This window comes from Dysidea avara, chromosome 10, assembly GCF_963678975.1.
Source record: "Dysidea avara chromosome 10, odDysAvar1.4, whole genome shotgun sequence".
Classification (NCBI taxonomy): Eukaryota; Metazoa; Porifera; class Demospongiae; order Dictyoceratida; family Dysideidae; genus Dysidea; species Dysidea avara.
The window spans coordinates 22,912,441-22,935,433 of NC_089281.1; the positions used below are offsets into that span (position 1 = coordinate 22,912,441).

A 22,993-nucleotide genomic window follows, 5' to 3' on the forward strand; every position below is an offset into this window, starting at 1 on the left:
TTTCTTGGTGTATACTGTACAGAAACACAATTGTTAATGTTTTTGAAAGTAGTTACAAGAATAGAACTATACTGAGTCATCTGTGTGACAAATTGGTAATAATGATCCGGGATGAAAAACCAGATGATTTCAATCCCGGGCACACTGAAGTCTGAATATAAATAACTGCATACATGTCAAAGAAGTCTGTATACAATCTGAGTACACTACATTCAATATGAAAACAATGATAGTGGAATTTGCTTGATTTTTGCTGCAGTAGACTGACAACACATCCAGTGGCTGTTGTAACAACTGCATACCTAAAACAAATTGAAGGTAGATTATAAAAATTCATAATTTTAGTATTATGTAGATATAAAAAAGTAGCACTGAGAAAGAACTAATGAGCATACAGTAACCCTGACTAATACAAACATACTGCATAAACCAGTCAATGGATAGCCTATATAGCTAGGGTGTATGTTAGCGAATTATTTAGTGGAGGTAATGTGACCATGTGTGCTTCAACTTTACCAGTTAGGCACTGCACAGAAGGTAAAACCTGTACAAGGTGTTTACCACCAGCCTAGCTGCCTAGGAGCCTAAGTGAAAATCTTTAAGTAAAGGTGAGACAAGCCAACTAGTCAGCTACAGTAAAAGTCCCCTCACACTTCTGCCTGGGCTACTTTCTTACCTTTAGTTCAGCTCTATGGCTCAGCCATACTTATATATAAATGGCTGGACTGGATCACTCATGCCTAACTATATATGATTACAGTTATTAGCTGCAAGCCATTACTAACTTACAGAGCATTACGTAATAATATTACTGTACATTACTAAATACTTTTGGGTAATGGATTATGTTATATTACCACACCATGAATATAACACTTTATATTACTCAGAAGCCCAAAAAAGTACATAATGTGTTACTTAGTAGCATGTTATTACCACCACTGGCCCTCTGGAGTAGTCTATAGCTTGACTAAATGGTCTGACACAGACAGTATATTAAAGGATAGAGATGGAATGATACAGTACATCAATACATCATTGTATCGCAATATGCAAGAGAGTAATCAATACATTGTGTATCGCAATATATCGGATGCATTGACTTGAGCATTATATGCTTGGCATAAATTCTCAAAATATTGAAATGCAGATGCCAGTTTACAACCAAATTACTAAGTTAGTGGAGTTAGATTAGAGAAGATACTCTGTCTGTCTTTTAAGAAATCTGACCGTGACATATGATATCAGTGCACCAGCATTGAAACCAGGTCAGGTCATCCGGGTCTAACCCGGTTTACAAATTATCCGGGTCTGACCCGGATTGGATCACGTGAGAAACGAAATTGTTCGTTTGACAACGTGGAAACTTATAAACGCTATTGCGTAGCTCTTTCGTGAGCCACGCCCACTTATCGCGTTACCAACATACGCTCAGCCACGTCCATTTATTAGTAAGCGCAGTATGTAGCACGAAACTGAGGGTATCTATGGTGAGGGGTAGCTATTGTCAGTAGGTGATGACCTTTTTTTTTTTTTGGTCTTCAACCTATAGCTAGGCTGAAGTTGCAATTCCAAAGTCTGGATCCGCACCTGTTTACTCAACACGAATCGAATGCTCAAAACGTAGTCTCGCTCGAGACTAGCCGAAACATAGCTCTTATCGCACGCCTCGGGTTTAATTAATCCGGGTCAAATCTGGGTCTGACCCGGATTGCTATCCAGGTCAGTGGGTCATCCGGATCAGCAGTAGTGACCCGGTTTCAACGCTGCAGTGCACCACTTTGTAATATATTGTTGTATCATGGCAATATATCAATACTTTCAAATCCCTAATATAGGATGATAGGAGCAACAATAACAAGTATACAAACAAAACTAAACTTTGAATGGTGAATAAGAATGAAAATCTATCACGTGGCCATGTTAACACTAGAATTTAGTGAAGTCTCTAAGTGAGATGCTTTATGCAGCCTTTTTTTTTCGCAAGGTAATACACTATTTAATACTTTTGGTTATAATTATTGTCAAAACAGATTGAGTTTGTACCTTCATTGTCCAGTATTACACCATGATGTATCTTTATACAGTAAACAATGATATGTTAGAAACCTGTAGTCAAAAAAATTTTAAATATAACAAATATGCAGCATGGCTACATACTACAATGAGTAGAGTATTGATCAACAGTTTATGACTGTGTATACTAGCTAAATAAAAATACCATTATTATGCACTGAATATTTAGGGTCATTTTGCACTACTTCTGAAAAAAAATGGACACAATGAGACTCTAGACAATCAATCCCAGAAACCAAGTATCTCTTACTTGGTTTATAGTGGAACCTGTCAACAGGACACTTGAAAATGAAGGCACCTGTATAATCTGGATACTTGATGTAAACTGACCTGGAAATTACGATACATTGATGATTAGGACACTTTTGGCTGGTTCCAAGGTATCCATAATACACAGGTTTCACAGTAAAAGCGAAAATCAGGACTCCTTGATAATCAGGGAATTTGGTTGGTCCCAATACTTGAAGTATGTCCATACTATTCAGGTTCCACTATAACCATACACATAATTAATTTTACAGTTCTCATTTAAAGTGTGATTACATCGTGCTATTGGCTGCAGCAAGCAAACACTAACCTGGTTGGATCTTCAGTATCTGTGAATAGTCTTAGTTGAGGATCTATTTTGCTTTCTGTGTAGATCCCATCAAGTGAACCGAAACTAATGGTGATCTATAGGCAAACAAAAAACATAGAAGTTTAGGATTATAGTAATCCTTAAGTACAGGCACACTGTGCCAGGAAATTGATACATAAATATTAAGATTTTTCATTTACTATGCTCATTTTGATTTCTTGAAACATAATACACACACAACTTACACCAGGGACTGGAAATGATGTCATAAGACTAGCATAGTCCTTGTAGTGTATAGTCCTTGTAGTATTATTTCATGACCGGTGGAAGTGATTATAAATAGCAGGTTATTCTAAGTGATGTTATGGGGGGTATATTTTTAAAGTTCTTTTAGAGATAGATCCACACTTGCCAACTTATATGGCAGCTGCCATACTGGCTGTAGTGCACTTCACATACTAAAGATATACTGTATGAGGTGAAATTCATCTGTAAGCTCTCAACAGCTATACCAGAATTCTTGAGGAGATAGATTAAGGAGTTGAAATCAATGATACTTAAAAATGCTCGATAGAAAGATAGCACTAGCACTGTCTGTATTGTCATTCATGGTGCAAACTTTACCCATTTTCAGTGTGTGAGATCGAATCTCACAACTATTAAGGCAATTAGATTCTATTTTTGTATTCTATTTTGACATTTCTAGTTCCTGTATAAGCGCATTGTATATGATATGGCTCACTCACTGTACAAACAGTACAAATCAGCCATGCCCATATAACACGTAAAGTAGCTGTAAATTGTTGTACTCACCAGTTTTGATAGAGCTTCTGTACTGATGTTCTTCAAATCAGTATACATGTTATCAACATGTGTCACATTGTATCCCAACACCAACTCTATTACAGTACATCATAACACACCATACTATTCTATACAGCAGGTTATTGTTGCAAAGTCCAATATTATTGCAAAACAGCTAAAACAGCCTCCAGCATAAATATTTCTCCATAATTCTCTATGCATCTCTTTGGATGTTATGGTAAAATTACAAACACTTAAGAACACAGAAGGTATAGCCTGCTCACTAAACAATATAGAGTCTGCTATCAGAATTTTTTTGTAAGATAAACAAACTTTGATTTGCAAAATTTGGACCTCACACATATCCCACTGTATGGTATAGTATTCACATTACCTATGATAGCACCAACCGTCATATCACCTGGGTACCCCGAAACATCACAAGTGTTCTGAAATTTGTCCATGCCACTATAAACAATCACGTGGCAGCCATTTAAATATGGAACTGCGTGTACCAAACATGTACACAATAGTTGGTGATACATACATATATACTTGCATACATACACATACATACATACATACATACATACATACATACATACATACATACATACATACATACATACATACATACATACATACATACATACATACATACATACATACATACATACATACATACATACATACATACTTACGTGCATACATACTACATACATACATACATACATACATACATACATACATACATACATACATACATACATACATACATACATACATACATACATACATACATACATATGTACGTGCATACATAATACATACATACATACATACATACATACATACATACATACACACATATGTACGTGCATACATAATACATACATACATACATACATACATACATACATACATACATACATACATACATACATACATACTTACGTGCATACATACTACATACATACATACATACATACATACATACGTACGTACGTACGTACATACATACGTACGTACGTACATACATACATACGTACGTACATACATAAACACATACATACATACATACATAAGTACACACATGCACACACCTCATATGAAATTTACTTTTTGCAGTTTTATAATACAGAGGGTTAAATTAAAAGCAGTGAGTGTTGAATTCATAATATTAGTGTAGCTCTACACTAATATTATGAATTCTTGATAAGACTACAGTTTACAGGGCAGATTTTACTGTGTGCCTTTATAAAGACTTGTCCATCTACAGTATAAAATGTCTATGTACTATGAAGAAATGGTGAAAACGGAGGAGGGGGATAAATAATAGTTATACGGGCACAACGTGGAGTCTATGAAATTTATAAACCCGAAGGCCCGGGCTGTAGCGCACAAGTGAAGCGAGGGCGCTACTAAGGGCCTGAGGGTTTATAAATTTCATAGACTCCACATTGTGCCTGTGTAACTGCTTTAGACTCTATTTCACATTACACTCAGATTACTTAACTCATCCACGGCTGTTTCTGCTGTAGGCTCGGCAAGAGCGGCTGGTTTTCTTGCGATAATACTAGCGCCATGGCAACTATGCATCCTCACGTGACAAAATAATAGCGCTTGTTAAATCACTGCACGTGAACAATGCATAGCGATTGGATAAACCTAGATTTTGAGCATATGTTATATTGTGCCTGAAGGCGTGGAGTATATTAGAAAACAAGGTGGAGTATATGAGATTTATTACCCACCCAAAACAGCCTAAATAGAGTCTAAGGGAAGGGGGACCAGAGTCCCTCAGTTATTGACTCTGAAAATACTTTATCTACAGCAACACGTCATGTCAAGGACAGGATATAGTATAATATTTCCAGTTTTGTCACTTATTTAGTCAAGAAAAGAAATGTTCAGACTTTTATGCAAGGAAAATTATTAGCAATGCAAGCGATACTGGAGTTGTGCAAGTGGACAGTTGACTGTATACATGTACTGACCAACATCACAAACATCTAATTACTTAAAATATTTCTCCAGTTTCATCATCAATGGCAAACTGATGCAGTATGTAGCTCCAGCTAAATACCAGAACATTTTCTGGCTTACATTCTGAAATTACAGCACATAAATGTATTAGCATACTGCATAGGTACAATTACTGCAGGCAGTTCTAAATGCATAGTATGTACTTGTAGTATCAGTGACTATAAGAAGGTCTTCCTTGCTTTACTATTATATGAAATCTTTTAACTGACAATTTTGCTGTGGGACTACTTAAGGGAACACTTCTAGTCTCCATGACCACAGAATGCCACTTAAAATCATTCACTACTCATGATATATTTTCTGTACAGCCTCTTAATAGCACTTTCAAGTTACCCTTTAAATTCTAAAGTTTCTTATACAACTTCATAGATTCTCCAACATGGTCCATGTATTTTTCTACCATCAATAATCCCAATAATCAAAACTGAAAGGTAATAGGCACTTTGCGTGCGCATACACAGACCCAACATGACCACATACAATTGTAATCTAATCACCATAGTTACAGTATAACTTACAGAAACTCCACCTGGTCTTGGAAACCTTCCAACGTAATATGGTTTGGATTGATCATATTTAGACAGTAAATTTGATAATTCCTTGACATTGACGTAAACATCATCATCAAAATGACAATACCATTGGACTCTAACCAAGCAAAAGCATCAATTGTAAGTAAAATGGTTAAAAGTGGCTTGACTACAATTTATATGGCAAAACACTGATTAAAATGTTATAGGTCATGATCGAGACACACAGCAGTATGCCATGCAGCAAATGAAGGCAGGAAATGAAGGCCACCAATAATTGGTGACAGACAAGTGTGTATTACACTGGAGTAATTTAAAAACATGTAATTTCACACACCTGTAACTTGGTATATAGTAGTGCCTGCATGAAAAAAAAATCTTGCTGAGGAAATTCCCTTGGGGTGGGGCACCTCCTATTACAAATTTGCATTGAATCTGCCTAGCCATTTCCAAGATACATGCCTTCAAGTTTCTTTGTATCTCTTTCTGCACACTTCAGAAATATTGTCATAGCTAATGCACACATTATTTGATTTACGGTACTTCAAAGTTTGAACCATTTATGGTCCAATTCTTGCATGAATTAGACAAAGGGCCAGAAAGTTATGTTTAATATTCTAAAATTCACATGTGTGATTTACTATTATACCGCTTATGGAAGATATCTGAATTTTTTTCTTGCAGATTATAATGGCATAAACATACTATATTATGAAGACAAGAACCAAGCACATGGAACAAGCACTATCTAGCTACTCTTATTGAGGAAGTGGTGGCCAAGAAATGGCTGCAGTGATTTGATACAACTTTGTTGATATCAATATCGCTGCAGCCATTTATTGGCTGCCACCCTTTCATATCACATCTTTTTCTAACTATGTAGCATACGTTTTGATGGCCACACTCTTTTTCATTGCTTGACTGTTTTGGATTAGACATTATGGGTAATCCAGCAATGTATTACCACTATACTATAGCATTAAAATACTGACTGCTCTATTAGAGTAGATTGTGGTACCATGCTTCCACCAGCCATGCTTGAATAGTGTTGGCAGTGTAAAACCTTCTATATCTCATTAAATACTAGGGCGGGTCATACTGACCTGTAAAATACGTGAGTTCAAATATTACGCACAGCGCCGTAAACCGAACACCCTATGCCCTTATACTAGGCACGATTTGAAAGATAAATAAATTTCCAACAAGATGGTGGTACAACATTGTGTTCCAGAGATACAGCACCATGAAGTTGGTCAAAAGATCCGTGATAAAATGTAGCCATTTGGGATGAAGCGAATTGAAGTCTTTACCCTCATCTTGGCGGATTCGCTACCTGACACCAATCACAATTGGTGAAATACAACCACTGCAGCATTCTAATTACTACAATGAGGCCAAAGAAGGCGGAGAAGCAAGTAGCTTAGTCGAAAATGGTACCATTAGCAGACATAGTCGCGAGCATCCTTTATGGCAACGCTGCTGTACTCTTCAATGATTGTGATGAAGTTTATCAAGAATTAACCATCCTAAACGATCTTACTGATGCCAAATAACAGTTGTAGTGAGTTTGTAGCGTTTGTGATGATTATATGCAATGAAATTGATTATTATTACAAAAATAAATGTCTATTTATTGAGATTGCGGCTGGTATTTCTCAGCAAAGGAGTGGTCAATCTCCTTCAAGTTTGGTGTGTGTACAGCAGAGTTGTCCATCAACTTGTGTATCAAATTTGCAAGTTGTACCTATTTTACTTTTCAAGTTATTAGCAAAATAAGTACAAATTTTCAAAGATCATTTTAAAATGTTGACAGGTGCACAATTCTTGTCACAGAGTGGGTGTGACCACATGACTTTGTTCAAACATAATGTGATATATTCCACCAAGTTTTAGCATATTTCCACAAGCAAAACTAAAGTTATCAATTTTACAAAAAAAATGTATATTTTTTATCTCCCAGAAGTTAGTATTCAATGAGATATACCATGTAGTTTTTCAAAGATACATCCTTAATTTTGAGGGGAATTTTCTTGTTCATCAGAGTTTATATGGAGACTCTTTTGCATGCTTAGATGTACTGCATTTGCTACCCTGACAACAAAGCTACCTATCATGTGCATTAAAAGCCTTTTTACAGTTTCGGGCACTACAGTATTTTAAATCAATTTGCAAGACTTTTTGCCAATGAATGCTTTCAAGTAGCTATTGGTACTAACAATCTGCTACAACTTGGCATGTGCTTTAAACATTGAGTAAATAATTTGAAGGGGCAATTCTTATAAATTCGCAAAAACTGTGAAAATTTTCCAACAAAAAAAACACATTGCCTCCACCAGCATTTTAGGACCATATAATATAACCTATCTATGTAACATTTTTTGTCAACATGACCTTGTACACACAGTACACAATAGTGAATTGCTGTACTTACTGTTGTCCATGTGATTTGTGCGTTTCCAAATAATTGTAAAACTGTTCATATTCCACACCTGACTTGCAACACAAGTCTCTCCTATATATAGATAAACAATTTTAAAAGGATATCAATAACAGACTATAGCAATATTAGACCATTCTATAGATGACATATTATGTATATAGTAGCACCAGATCTTCCAACAGCAAGTCATGCCACAGAAATTCTGACAATGTGCTAATTCACATGTCTTTAGATTGTGAAATACATACTAATCACTGACTTATCCTTTTCCCTCCCTATTATCAAACGCAAACTGGTTAATTCTATGGAACCAATTTTAAACACTTTTGACATTAATTTGTACTTTAATATTATATCCTTGTATTGTAGTAAGCTTCCCCACTCGTGTAACTTTTATATTTCGTAGTACCTAAGTAAATTGGTTATAAGTACATAATTAGTGATTTTTCTCCTTTAATGTTTTTGTACATGTGTTAATTGATCTGTAGAGCAATAAATAAAATTAAAATATATTCTAAAATCCATGTGCTCATAGGTATAGCAGAACAAGGTAAAAGTTATAGGGCCACACACACAATTTCTAAGACACAATGATAACAAAATACAACTAACATGTATATAATACACACAGGTGTATAAGAACTTACACTCGATGTCCTAGTACGCACTTTGCCCTGACAATATGGAATCCTACATGAGTTAACCAGAAAGAAAAGGTAACATATAACTACATGAGTTAACCAGAAAGAAAAGGTAACATATAACACAGAGAAACACCACTAGAATTTTTGTCCATGAAACGCATATATTAGAGGAAGCTCCGTGAAAACTGTTTATAGACGGATTATTGCCATGACTATATCTTGTATGAAACAATACTTGGTGCATGAAACATTGCACATGTCCCTATAAAGGTGTATGATTTGATAGTAACATCATCTGTATGAAATGATTGCACATTTCAAGGACAAAAAATCTAGTAGTAAAAGTGGTATACCTTCTTCAGTTAATTCATCTTCAAATTGTTTGAGATCAGTAAAACTATCATTAACATAGTCTGAAACTATCATAAACTATAGGAGAACAAATTTGTCAACATCTATGCATAAACAGTTAGTATACATGTAATAGTTGTAACATGGGCATGAGGGCTTTGACTGATATGTATTCCCTCTGCCCTCGAGCAGTTGGGCATACATATCAGGCAAAGCCTGAATGCCCCGTATTACAGCTAATATGTAACATTTATTAGGCTGATAGCCTGTACAGGGTGATCAATCACCCAAGCCAATACAAGTGCAGCCACTGGATGTATTATATTATATGCATACCTAAAATTTTTGATTATGGGTCAGCAGCTAGTACCTGGCTAGGATGAACGGACATATCCTAGAGATATCACGGAAATTATCGGTTACGTGAGTTTAATCTTTTAATCAGTGCTATTGAATCGTTTATGGAAAAGTATGGAGTTCACTAAAGGCCTAGATAGGTAAGCTTGCTTGTAGAGTGGTTACTCTGTGCAGAGTGATAGCTTCGTGATGGGGGCATGTCCATATTCGAAAACATGTGGAAACGATCAGTGAATAAGCTATAGCGCTAGTTCTCACCTTAGCCCAATGTTTTTCAACTCGTAGGATGGCGAGGATAACAAAACACTCTCCATCTGAGTGGTTTCCATGGCGAAATCCAAGTCATGCACCCTAATCACGTGAGTATTAATCAATCCCCACAATTGATTTCAACATCAACATCTATATAATCACTGCCCAGTTGTAGCCCGGTTAGCTGGGCTATGTAGCCTGGGCGGCTCCTTTGATTTGAGGTGTGAAAGTGTTACATGGCACTGTTATGCTACAGAAGATAGTCCAATTAGTGGACAGAAGCTCTTGGGAACTGGGGATACGTACAATTTGTACATTGGAGTACTTTAAATGGTACTGAGATGTTGAGTTATATGGGTTGAACCTTAATTCTTTAAGATCATGAGATATTTGATCTTTGATGAAGAGTGACCAACTTCCGTACACCTATAGGGTAGCCATTATTCAAAGTCAGGGTCAATAATTGTTATGTAGTTAGAGCAATTACGTAGGAGAAAACTAGCAGGCAGCAGTGCATACTGTATGAACACTTGTGTTGTGGGCCACATGGAATGGAACTAGTAAAATTTCTGAAGAAGGTCTTAATACAACTGTACTTTGATAACTGCAAGCTATCTTAAGTAGGTTGAGCTGTAAATAATACCATATGGGATTCAGTTAGTTCTACTGGGTGGCAAGGACAGCAAATACCAGAGTAGCTACAGAGTAGCTGTCCTTGCTACTATATATAGTATTGTAGTTGTAATATGTGACTTCTTACAGTCTACTGCAATAAAGTTGCAAGCTTATACAAAAAAAAACCCTGCAACTTCTGTACATGTTCCTATACTGAGTGCTTTAAAATTTTAAATATTTCTCTGAAATCAAGTAACACTAAGCCCACAAAATAATCCTATTAAAATGATTTAAACTCTATTTAGGCTGCTTTGGAAGGGTAATAAATCTCATATGTTTTCTAATATACTCCATGCCTTCAGCCACAATATAACATATGTTCAAACTCTAGGTTTATTCTATCGGTATACATTTTTCACGTGTAGTGATGTAACAAGACAGCTGTGAACGAGGTAAGTAATCTGAGTATAATGTAAAATAGAGTCTAAAGCAGTTATACGGGCACAATGCGAAGACTTCGGGCTTAGCATTCATTGTGCCCGTATAACTACTATATACAAATCGTACGAAAATGTGTCTCCGATACAGACAAACATAACACTAACACACACACCAGCGTTGAAACTGGGTCACTACTGCTGACCTGGATGACCCACTGACCTGGATAGCAATCCGGGTCAGACCTGGATTTGACCCGGATTAATTAAAGCCGAGGCGTGTGATAAGAGCTATGTTTCGGGTAGTCTCGAGTGAGCAAGACTACATTTTGAGCGTTCGATTCGTGTTGAGTAAACGAGTAGTTATGTGATAACTAAGCCGGTAAGTTTATAATTTAAATCACTCAGTGGATTTGGTTCCACGTAGCTACTGTGAGTTTACAGACAGCAATTGGGTGTGGCTTCGTGCATACCTAGTATTACAATTTCCCAATATAAAGTGGGTGTGGCTCACAAAAGTACTTATCCTGCTGCAAGACTAGACTAAATACAACTTGTACAATAATCGATTAGTGGGTGTGGCTCCACGTAAGCTTGCAGACAGCAATGGACACAGTTTCGTGCTACAGACTGCACTTACTAATTAATGGGCGTGGCTGAGTGTATGTTTGTAATACGATGAGTGAGCGTGGCTCATGAAGGAGCTACGTGACTAGCGTTTATAAGTTTCCACGTCATCAAACGAACAATTTCGTTTCTCACGTGATCCAATCCAGGTCAGGCCCAGATAATTTGCAAACCGGGTCGGACCCGGATGACCCAGAGAAAATGTGACCCGGATGACCCGACTCGGTTTCAATGCTGACACATACGCATGCACATGCACAAATTAGAGTACAGTAGACAGCCAAATGTGTGTACATGTATGTCTCAGTACGAGTGATAGAATAAAAACCATAGAGAATAAATAAAACAAAATCTATTGACAAAAATATAAGCATGCTACACCCTAGTGGTTAGTAAATATACATGATTATTTAACTGGGTAAACAGTGGCTAGGCATTAAAAAAAATTGGGGAAGGGGTGACGTCGAAGGGCATTGTTAGTTGTTAAGGGATAGGTTATTGATGTTATTGATTTGGAGTAGTGTTGTTCCAGTTCTCAGTACTGGAACTAAAATAATTTCCCTTTTTATTCCAGTTCCAGTTCTAGAACTAGAACTAGAACTGGAACTGGAACAATAATTTTGCCTTCCTTAAGACTGGAACTGGAACTAGAACTATAATATTGTTTTCCTCAAAGCTGGAACTAGAACTAGAACTATAAAGAAATTTTACTGGAACTGGAATTGGTCATAACCATACAGTTTGCTAATGAGATTTTATGCTCTTTACAAGACCAGAATTTTATCTGCTGACAAAAGCACACAATGTAGTATATAACTTCATAAAAGCTGTATGTATTACAACCATGTATGCATGTATTAAAACACTGCTTGAAACAACTGATTAGCTATAATATTAGAAGAGAATGCCAAATGCAATGCTGGCTCAATCACATTGTTATGTCTGGTTCAGTGTTTGATAATTAGCTACAGGTCTTTTTAGTACCACTCTGTATATTGCTAGTGTTATAGTTGTTTGTGTAATAATGTTGATAACTATTCCTGTACAGTATTAACTACATACATGAAACAATTAAGCCTGCCGGGCAAGACTAGCATATATTACTTAATAGTGAGTGTCCATAATTCATTATGGGCTTTTGGTAATACTTAAAGTTAAAAATAAGTGTTGTTCTAGAAACTGAAGAATAATTCTAAATGTCATGGTTCCTGAACTGGGACTAGAATTGGTTCCTGAACTGGAACTAGAATTGGTTCCAGAACTGGAACTTGAGCTGTAATTCTAAATGTTATGGTTCCAGAACTGGAACTATAACTGTAATTCTAAAGATTATAGTTCCAGAACTAGAACTGGAACTATAATTGTAAAGATTATATGGTTCCAAAACTGGAACTAGAACTGTAATAACTAGCTGATACTGGAACAACACTAATTTGGAGACTACTCCATTCAGGTATCGTTCTGGGGGATAAGGAGAATTTGTAAGTACAGTGTATATCACAAGAGATTTGAATGTGGTAAAATTTACAAGGATGATTTGATCTAGTTGATGTCAGTCTTGCGGGTGAGGGTAAATATTGTTCAGGTATTAATTGAAGATAAATAACAACTTTAAATAGTAGGATCAATCTAAGGTATTGGCGATGGCTTTGGAGTGTAGGCTATTTCAAATCATTTAGCATTACTGTGTATACAACAACATTGCCGTCCCCCCTGTAAGTAAAGTCTAGAATCACCAGTGAAAGAAAAAGAAATAGTACACATAACAAAAAGAGATACACTAAAAGTTGCCAGAACAAAGTTTCACAGGGCCGTAGCCAGACTTTAGGTTCTTTTAGAAGAAAAAGTGGACATCAGGGTGTGCTTTGAAGCATGCTGAAACTAGGGGGGTATACCTCCCCATAGGGAATTTTTTTTTGAAAATAGACACTAAAATGCTGATATTTCATTCAATAAAAACAACACAAATTTTTAAGGCAGTAAATTTAACTACCTAGCTATACGTACAAAAGTGTCTATACTGCTACTGTAATTATATATACCATACTTAACAGTAAACAAGATAACCTCACCCCTTATTGATCTAGCTAGCTGCACACCTTTTGGCTGACTTGAGATATACTCTAATACAACAGTCCCACTAATACAAGTCATGTATGATGATATTCTAATAGAACAGTCGCAAGTTACATTGTAGCCAGCTGTGCTACAACAAAAAAACTAAACAAACTCTAGTATTTAAAACAATTGTTAATTTAAAAATGAAGTAGGGATCTATGCAGTGAAACAAGAGGTGAATGATGGAGCTCAGTGGGAACCAGTCCCCACTTTGGCACATTAGCTATAACAATAATTTTGCTTAATGCCAAAGTAGGAACTTTCCCACTGAGCTATGCTGTAACACCATCATTCATCTCTTGTTTCACTACTTTTTATTGCATAGATCCCTACTTCATTTTTAAATTAACAATTTTTAAATGAATAATACAAACTATTTATTATGCTATATGCTTAGTTTTCAATTCCTAGTTCCCTTTAGGTCCTATCATTATGGTTTATGGCTGGTCAGGAGTACTGTAGTGATACAAATATTATATCCAACTTCCCCCAAACAACTCAAAACTGTTGCTTTAGGTTTCAAGTGTTTCAAGCATTACTCATTTAAATTGCAATCCATTATGAAGGGTAGTTTTGACTGCTCTATTAGAGTATCTCGGTATTCATTAATGTTTTCCTTGTAGTTAAATTCACACTCTTGCTCTCCTTAGTTTTCCAAACACACTGTAGCTACATACTGCTGTGTTCTATTCCCTTTTTCTGTATTGTGCAGCCAAACTATGATGGTTTGGTGTTCCTGCTGCAAGCCTACAAGTTCAAATTTTAAAGGGGGTTTCTGGAACCCCAGGAAACTCCCCTAAACATGCATGAAAAACATAGTTTCACAGTTAAAATTAAGGCTGAAACGAATATTCGTTATTGAAATATTTGTTATACGTTAAATATTTGTTAATCGAATAATGTACACATTTAACCTTGAAAACATTTTGACAACTGAAAGCTGTTATTTTAAAATTTTTCATCTTAATAATACATGTAAAGGACTTTTCTTTTTTAATATTTAAAGTTTTAGTAGTAATCAAAGTGATTTTGTCCCTTTCAAGCACCTACTTATTCAGAAAATTCTTAAAGAATAATTTGTTTGTTAATTTGAAGAATATTCGAATATCTAAAATTTAATATTTGTGTCACCCCTAAAAGCATTCATAAACTTAAGTCACCTTGGTTGCTTATTGAGAATATACTAGTGAATAACTTGACTATATAACCAAAGGTACAATACCTTAATATTTACTAAGCCCTTACTATCAATTGGCAGTCGTGAGTAGTCCAGTTAGTGGACAGAAGCTCATATTTAAGGCCACTCCAAACAAATTTCCTGTTTCCCGTCCTGACCTCAGGCATATTTGCATGCAGGTGGGCAGTCCATTTCCATTATTTCATTATGAGATTGACAGCTTTTCAAGCCAATATTTGCCTGGCACAACTATAAAAAGCTGCACAAAAGCATGTTCCTTCATTTTCAAGTTGCAAAAAATAACACAAACGTGAAGTTTGTGCCGACATGATAGCACTGCTGACACGTGAGCTGACAATGTTTTTGCTAAGCTTGTCAGTATGCAAGAATAACCGGAAAATAATGGAATATTTAGAGCTGACAGTAACCAGATGTGGGCGGTGGACGGGAAACAGGAAATTTATCATTTTGGAGTGGCCTAAAATTGAATTGAAAGCCAAAGAGTTGAGAACCCAACCCCCCTTCATTTTTATCAGTGTGTGCAATGAATATACCTCTTCTTTATTCACTTTCTGGAACCACGTTTTCTTTAAAATACTCAGTCTTCTATCATAGTGCTTGGGAGCAGTCTTGACAGAAATGTACACATTGGATAATATGTTCGGTGAAACGACAGCTTCTAGATTTAACTAAGTAAATAGGACATGATATAAAGTTTATGGACCATTAAATAACTAACTTGACTGTTTATATACATGTACTGCAGTGACCAGTCCATCGATGCAACAACGGCTTCGCGCTGAAAATACGAGATATATGTCATGTGCATTACTATCGTCACTCCTCCAAGAAAAATACAGGCACACAAACATTCCGTTAAACTAAGCCTCATTCGAGGCCTCATTGTCAGCATCAGCGAAAAACAGCGAAAGACAGCGAAAGACAGCATCAGCGAAAGACAGACAGACAGACAAAGAAAGACAGACAAAGAAAAACAGACAAAGACAGACAAAGAAAAACAGACAAAGAAAAACAGCATCAGCGAAAGACAGCATCAGCGAAAAACAGCTTTTGCTGACAAAGACAGACAAAGAAAGACAGACAAAGAAAAACAGCATCAGCGAAAGACAGCATCAGCGAAAAACAGCTTGATTCACCCATCCCACCTCCGCGCGCCGAAAAACAGCTTGATCCACCCATCCCACCTCCGCGCGCCCAATTTTGACGCGGCCACTTTGAGTCTCCACCCTAGAATGAAGCGCACCAAGATTATTGTAGCACTTAAAGCGCGTTAAAAATAATTATTATTGTTCGTGGTTTCCCTGTAGCCAGCAGGAGTGTCCGCGAATCAGATTTCGGACTCTAATAAAACTCGAAATTGGATTTTCTGGAGCCTTAGTTTCGCTACAGAATACCTCTTTTTTTTTTTTTTTTTTTTTTTTTTTTTTAAACAGTATTTTGTACCTGTTAAGAACTTCGAGGTTTTGAAGATCTGTTGAACGCTCCATGTACTACCGGTACTCCACTCTATCCACAGTTATCCATATGCATCCACGTGACTCAGGAACGCCTCCTGCAAAACTTGTAAACGGAGATACCGGTAATATCTTTATTGAAAGGTAGTTACTTGGGTTGGCGTTTTATAGACAATGAGGCCTAGAGGTAGCTTAACGGAATGCCTGTGTATTTGTTTTCTTCTCGGAGGAGCAATAGTTTTGCTGATTTCGTATTCTCATCGTGATCGTGAGTACGTACCGAGGAACGTGCCATTACACGTCACTATGAACAGTCAAGTTAGTTAATATGTTGTCATAAACTATACTGAGATGGTGTATATGTTCTATCTACTTAGTTAATAGCAGCCCGGTCTTCACCAGACATTCTATCCAATGTGTACATCTCTGTCAAAACTACTCCCAAGTACTATGATAGAAGACTGAGTATTTTAAAGAAAACATGGTTCCAGAAGGTGGATAAAGAAAAGGTATATATTGAATAACTTGGGGGGGACAGATAAAATCACCTGGCCACAAAATTTTAGAGTTATTTTTTTACAATCATGTAACTTGTCAGATTCATCCTTAATTTAATGCTATTCTATGAACTTACCCCTTGTAGTAACTACTAATTCTAAAGTCAGAGTCAAGGGTGTAGTAATACAAGTGGTAAGCTTAACAAATCTCGTAATGCGTACTCAAAGTAGAGAGCGTTTCACTTAGCTACTCACTTCAAAGTTACAAAACAACGAACTTACAGCCAATCATTTTATAGCATGTGACCAGCACATGAATGTGTATATTACATAATATAGTTATATAAAAGTCAATTCTCAACAAAAGGAGGTAGGACATGTGATAAAATTAACTAAGGTGGGTAATGGCATAGATTTTATACGCCATTTATTATCTATGGTAAATTAAAAGAGATATACGTGATTAGCCTGTAGTTAACAGACAGGAATTTCAAGGGCTCTCTTATAGATCAAATACATTGCCAGTATGGAGTTGTACTGATTCCACTTTTTACTGATAATTGAATTACCTAGTTCTCATTTAGAAATTTATGCCAAATACCATAATGTTCTATCCAGTACAAAATCTTGTACCAAGAAAAAAGTCACTGAAGTGCAAATGAGTCAAGTACTTTAATACAAACTGTTATTGAATACTCTAATAATGAGCTACCATTATGTGATTGCTCTATTAGGATTATTGACTATTCTATTAGAGTCTTTCAAATTATGTTATCATGTGCTACTGTTCTGGCCACTTCAACCCCCCCCCCCCCCCCCCTGTTTCCCATCCACCGCCCACATCTGTTTTCTGTCAGCACTAACACATTCCATTATTAATTCCATAATCCATATTCTTCCATTATTTTCCATTTTTTGCATAATGTACAGCCCTTATTTAAAACGGTTTTGTAAAGTGTCAGTTTGTTATTGAGTCAACACAAATTTATACTTGCTGCTTAAAAGATGAAGATACAAGTTCAAGTATGCTTTTATGTAGTTTGCTATGGCAATTATTGGCTTGAAAAGCAGCCAATCTTATAATGGAAATGGACCACCTGCCCACATGGAAATATGCCTGAGCAGAGGACGGGAAACAGAGAATTTATTTGGAGTGGCCTTTATGTATAGGTGTTGACAAATTTGTTCTATAGTTTATGATAGTTTCAGACTATGTTAATGATAGTCCTCCGGATTTCAAAAAATTTGAAGATGAATTAACTGAAGAAGGTATGCCATTTTCTTTTTGTCATGTGCTGTAACTTTGTTTCTGGATATAACTCATGTAGGATTCCATATCGTCACAGCAAAGTGCCTACTTGAGCATCAAGCGTAAGTACCCGTACTGTATGTGTATTAACTAAATGTGTAAATACATTTTTTATGCGTACATTGCACATCATTTCATCATTGTTGTGTCTTATAGATTGTGTGTATTGTATGGTCCCTAGAACATTTTATGTCTGTTGCCTTGTTCTGCTATACCCTTATACCCCCTTATTACTGTCTGTCATGTACACATGTGAATATACATCATAGAACTGTCATATCATTCTCGTATCCTACACTGTGTGTGGATGTGCCTTTAAAATTTGTTCACCTCTATAGGAAGGGTTTATGTTGCAAGTCTGGTGTGGAATATGAACAGTTCTACAATCATTTGGAAAGGCACGAATCACATGGACAACAGTAAGTGTTTTTAAGACAAATTACTGCATGTAGTTTGTGATAAATTGTGTGTCTGACAAAATTATGAACTTAAAAGAGGCAATGTGTTATGATTTGTTCCATGTTGATGGAAACATACAATTGCAATATACTCTAATAGAGCAGTCAGTATTCTAATATATTGTAACAGTCATGAAATAGAGTTGTTTACATATTATCTGCTAGGTTAGTGTGAATATATAATCCACAATGGCCGAGCTGTGAAGAAAAGATGGGGCCACCAACAGAGGACATGCCAGTTTGAAAGGATGTGTGATCAAAAGTTAGTGGCAAAGAAATGGTAGCAGTGATATTAATGTCAGCAAAGTTGTACCGATAAAAAAAAAATTGTCTGCAGTCATTTCTTGTAGCCACTAACCTTTTGATTTCATGCATATTTTTGATGACAGCATCTCTTTTCACAGCTTGGCTATGTAGGGTTAGATAGGTGGCCAACTTTGAGACTAGCTATTTGCCTGTCTTTTCTATTTTTCTGCAGATGAACTATTTCATATCAAAGTAATATTTGTTGCATATATGTGGATTGTTGTGACCACTTTTTGAGTATATCTAGATGGCACACTTGTTACTTTTTCATGTTGTAACTTGCCAATCTTTAATTGGATTTACATAACCTTAAATTTGCCATAATAAAGTTTCATCATTTTATAAAACGACGGAATATGTTGCATGAAAATTTCAAATGACGAATATTTCAAATGTTGAAATTTTCCTGATTTGTACAAACATTCTAACTGTTGCTGGCTGTGTCTGTGTAGCGATGGCCAAGAAATTTTAATTACTATTTCTTTCAACCTCTATAATTGATACATTGTTTTTTGTATTGATTAGGGTTCAATGGTATTGTCATTTTGATGATGATATTTACGTCAATGTCAGGGAATTATCAAATTTACTGTCTAAATATGATCCCACTAAACCATATTACATTGGAAGGTATCCAAGACCAGTTGGAGTTCCTGTAAGCTATATTGTAACTACAGTGATTAGATTTAATTGTATGTGGTCATGTTGGTGGATGCATGGGTCATGGTGGGGATATATAATAGTTATACGGGAACAATGTGGAGTCTATGAAATTTATAAACTCGAAGGCCCGGACTGTAGCGCATGAGCGAAGCGAAGGCGCTACTAAGGGCCTGAGGGTTTATAAATTTCATAGACTCCACATTGTGCCCGTATAACTGCTTTAGACTCTATTTCACATTACACTCAGATTACTTACCTCATCCATGGCTGTTTCTACTGTAGGCTCGGAAAAAGCGGCTAGTTTTCTTACGATAATACTAGCGCCATGGCAACTATGTGTCCTCACGTGACTACATAATCACGCTTGTTAAATTACTGCACGTGAATAATGCATAGCGATTGGACAAACCCGATTTTGAGCATATGTTATATTGTGCTTAAAGGCGTGGAGTATATTAGAAAACAAGGTGGAGTATATGAGATTTATTACCCACCCAAAACAGCCTAAATAGAGTCTAAGTTATAGTTGTATCACAGCAGGAGTAGAATATCTCAGTTGAGTCATCAGAGGTGAAGTGAGGACTAGGGACCCGCTTATTATTTTACCTATTATGCTATGCTGCACTGCTCAAAATTTTGCCTGTTATGCTTAAATTAATGCTCAATATTTACCTATTATGCTCAAATTATACTCAATATTTATATCTCAGTTCCCATGTTTTTCTAGTAAATTTGCGTTTTATGGGAAAACAGTAAGTTGCTGAAGCAGAGACTCTAAATCCTTGCTTGTCAAAAGTGCATGTCACAAGAAAGATCGATATACTCTAATAGAACAGTCAGCTGTCTGACTGTTCTATTAGAGTATATCAATGATATGTATTTTGATAAGCAAGAATTTATGGTAATGTACAAGTGTTCTGCCTATTATGCTAACATTATGCTCAATGCTTTCAGGCACCTATTATGCTAATTATTATGCCAGCATAATCGGTGAGTCCCTAGTGAGGACAAAAAGACTGTGGGCACTTTGATGTATTTTCAGCTCGCATAAACACTGATACTGCATTTTGATTTCCAATATTGCACATTTGGTGTTTAACACCTTACTGGTCAACATGGTATTATACAGTTCCAGTAAATTCTTTGAAGTATGGCTTCACTGGGATATGAGCGTGTCTCAAGTTGCATAAGAAACTTTAGAATTTGATGGGTAATTTTGAATTACTGTTAAGAGACTGTTCAGAAGTTATGTCATGAGTAGATGAGTTGAAGAGAACAAAGATTGCCTAAGATTGCACTTGCTTCAAGCTCAACCACAAGTGAATTGCAACAGGACTCCTTTAACTATTGTCACTAGACATGACATTGTGGAGCAGTATTTAACTGAACAATGTTGGTGGCACAGGTACCATAATCTATTTGAGAATACCACTATTACTTTGAGTGGATTGGCATTGTAAACTGTTCTTCACTGTTGTGACATTGTTCTGTAGATAAGCAATGTCTCCTGTGCCTGTCATGTTGCCATGTTGTAGCTCATTTTAATTCTGCTTGGTCTGATGTTTCCGGGGTTTAACACTTCGAGAAATCTTTGTATGAAATTAGAATCAAGCCTGTAACCTCCACATTTCTGTGCAAATCAGAAAGATTTTCCCGTATACTGTAATTTAAATCAATGAAAATCAGTAGAAATCAACTTGGAAATCAGGAAATCTTGTACTCAGCTTCAGAAGTGTCGGACCCCTTAGATATTTCTATTTGTTATGCCTTTTGCATTGCTGTTCTTAATTCCACTTCTTCTGGTGCTTCTCTTTCCACTCGCATTCTCTGCAATGCCTAAGAGCACTTCAGTGCTGTCATTTATTTTGTCCATTTGGCCACATGTATATAATAGGGATGATTCTGAAATCTGTGACACTGTTGAACATACATATATATGACCACATAGAATATTTGAGATTCTTATTGGTGTGGGACAAGCCCAATTTTTGTGGTCATTGAGTGTTTATCTCATGGACCACGTCAAATTTAGCTGCCATTAAGTTTTTGTCCATACAGCAATTACTTTGGCTAGTTTTGTGATTTGTTATGTATTATATTTTGGCTAGACCAGTATCACAATAGTTTATTTATGATAAATTTATGTTAATAAAGCCACAAACAATAAGATTTTAGGTAGGACAAGAAAGACTGTGTTGTGGTCAATCTGTCAGTACAAGTATACACTTGCACAGTAAGTTAATTGGCGTATTTTCAAGTGAGCTACGTGTCTCTAATATCAACAATTAACCACATGAAATAAACACCCTACCACTATGCAGACCCTACTGTATACACTTCAGTCAGTGTGGTAATGCCCTGAATAAAAATGTACGTATGTCTTGATTTTATCATGTGTTAAGATTATATTGTCTCTGTACTTGACATTATATTATGTATACAATCACTGTGCGATAGTAATGTGTTTGCAGGATTGTATGTCTCGAAGTATTTATTTTGGTTTTATTGTTAAAAAATGATTTGCTACTTATAACTCTTTTATAGGTTTATGCTAGCAATTTTAATCGTCTCAAAGCTAATTATGTAAGTAGTAAAGTACATACTAACTGTATTTTATCATATTGTGTTTGTGTGCTACACAACTATTACTTTGTTTTAGTGGTCATGTTTAATTTAGTGGATTTCATGTAGCACTTTCATCTAATAACAGTAATATGAAATTGGATTACTGGCAGATATATATTATGCTAACTACTAAAGTTGCCAATTTTAGTACAAAGCACATCTAACACCTTATTTACACTACCATGCATATCAGAGTAAACTGTAGTGTAAATGTATCACGGTAGTGAGGCGCGTGGCCAAGAAACTATGAAGCGCATGCCCAATTAAAAGACGTGTGGCCACTACTGTGAATTATTTATGTGTAGGGACGGTTTTGCAATATTAGCCCTGGATTATGCAATACCTCTCAATAGATTTGTATTGTGTTGCATAATAAAAGAATTATTTGTCATAGTAGTTTTCTTGTAACTGGTATTAGGCTCATATTTAGACATATTTCGCTTTATTTCTCAACCTTGTGTTACACCTACCATCACATTATACCAGTCAACCTACCCGTGTTTGCACAGTCCATCTAGCACTGACATTATCTAATTATGGTTTGTCCATACGCATATTTTCTTCGTTCTAACCTCTAATCCCTACCATATCAAGAAGTTTGCGGAGATT

General features: G+C 36.1%; 2 protein-coding genes across 5 annotated transcripts in view; one reads left to right on the forward strand and one right to left on the reverse strand.

Annotated features, from left to right (window-relative positions):
* On the reverse strand, window positions 1–16,677 carry LOC136268147 (beta-1,3-N-acetylglucosaminyltransferase lunatic fringe-like). 4 transcript variants are annotated; one of them, XR_010706886.1, is made up of 13 exons: window positions 15,791–16,493; window positions 15,606–15,740; window positions 9,471–9,546; window positions 9,121–9,163; window positions 8,465–8,545; window positions 6,022–6,151; window positions 5,478–5,566; window positions 3,852–3,925; window positions 3,467–3,552; window positions 2,654–2,748; window positions 2,407–2,567; window positions 2,047–2,109; window positions 1–302 (listed from the first exon to the last, which is right to left on the reverse strand). XR_010706886.1 is itself a non-coding variant. In XM_066063395.1 (13 exons), exons 2-12 carry the CDS (start codon window positions 15,827–15,829, stop codon window positions 2,049–2,051), a joined length of 909 nt encoding a protein of 302 aa, XP_065919467.1. In that variant the 5' UTR covers window positions 15,830–15,850; window positions 16,516–16,677; the 3' UTR covers window positions 1–302; window positions 2,047–2,048. The 4 variants fall into 4 exon arrangements, 3 of the variants coding, with proteins under 3 accessions (XP_065919467.1, XP_065919466.1, XP_065919468.1); XM_066063395.1 differs by lacking the exon at window positions 2,407–2,567 and adding an exon at window positions 16,516–16,677 and having other exon boundaries at window positions 15,791–15,850; XM_066063394.1 differs by lacking the exon at window positions 2,407–2,567 and having other exon boundaries at window positions 15,791–16,489.
* Window positions 16,341–22,993, forward strand: part of LOC136268148 (beta-1,3-N-acetylglucosaminyltransferase radical fringe-like) — a 17,289-nt gene continuing 10,636 nt past the window's right edge. Inside the window, exons 1-7 of the mRNA XM_066063397.1 lie at window positions 16,341–16,844; window positions 16,904–17,035; window positions 18,217–18,292; window positions 18,352–18,394; window positions 18,671–18,751; window positions 19,622–19,751; window positions 22,304–22,342. Of these exons, the coding sequence (XP_065919469.1) occupies window positions 16,701–16,844; window positions 16,904–17,035; window positions 18,217–18,292; window positions 18,352–18,394; window positions 18,671–18,751; window positions 19,622–19,751; window positions 22,304–22,342 (645 nt within the window). The 5' untranslated portion in view covers window positions 16,341–16,700. The remainder of the gene's footprint in view (window positions 16,845–16,903; window positions 17,036–18,216; window positions 18,293–18,351; window positions 18,395–18,670; window positions 18,752–19,621; window positions 19,752–22,303; window positions 22,343–22,993) is intronic.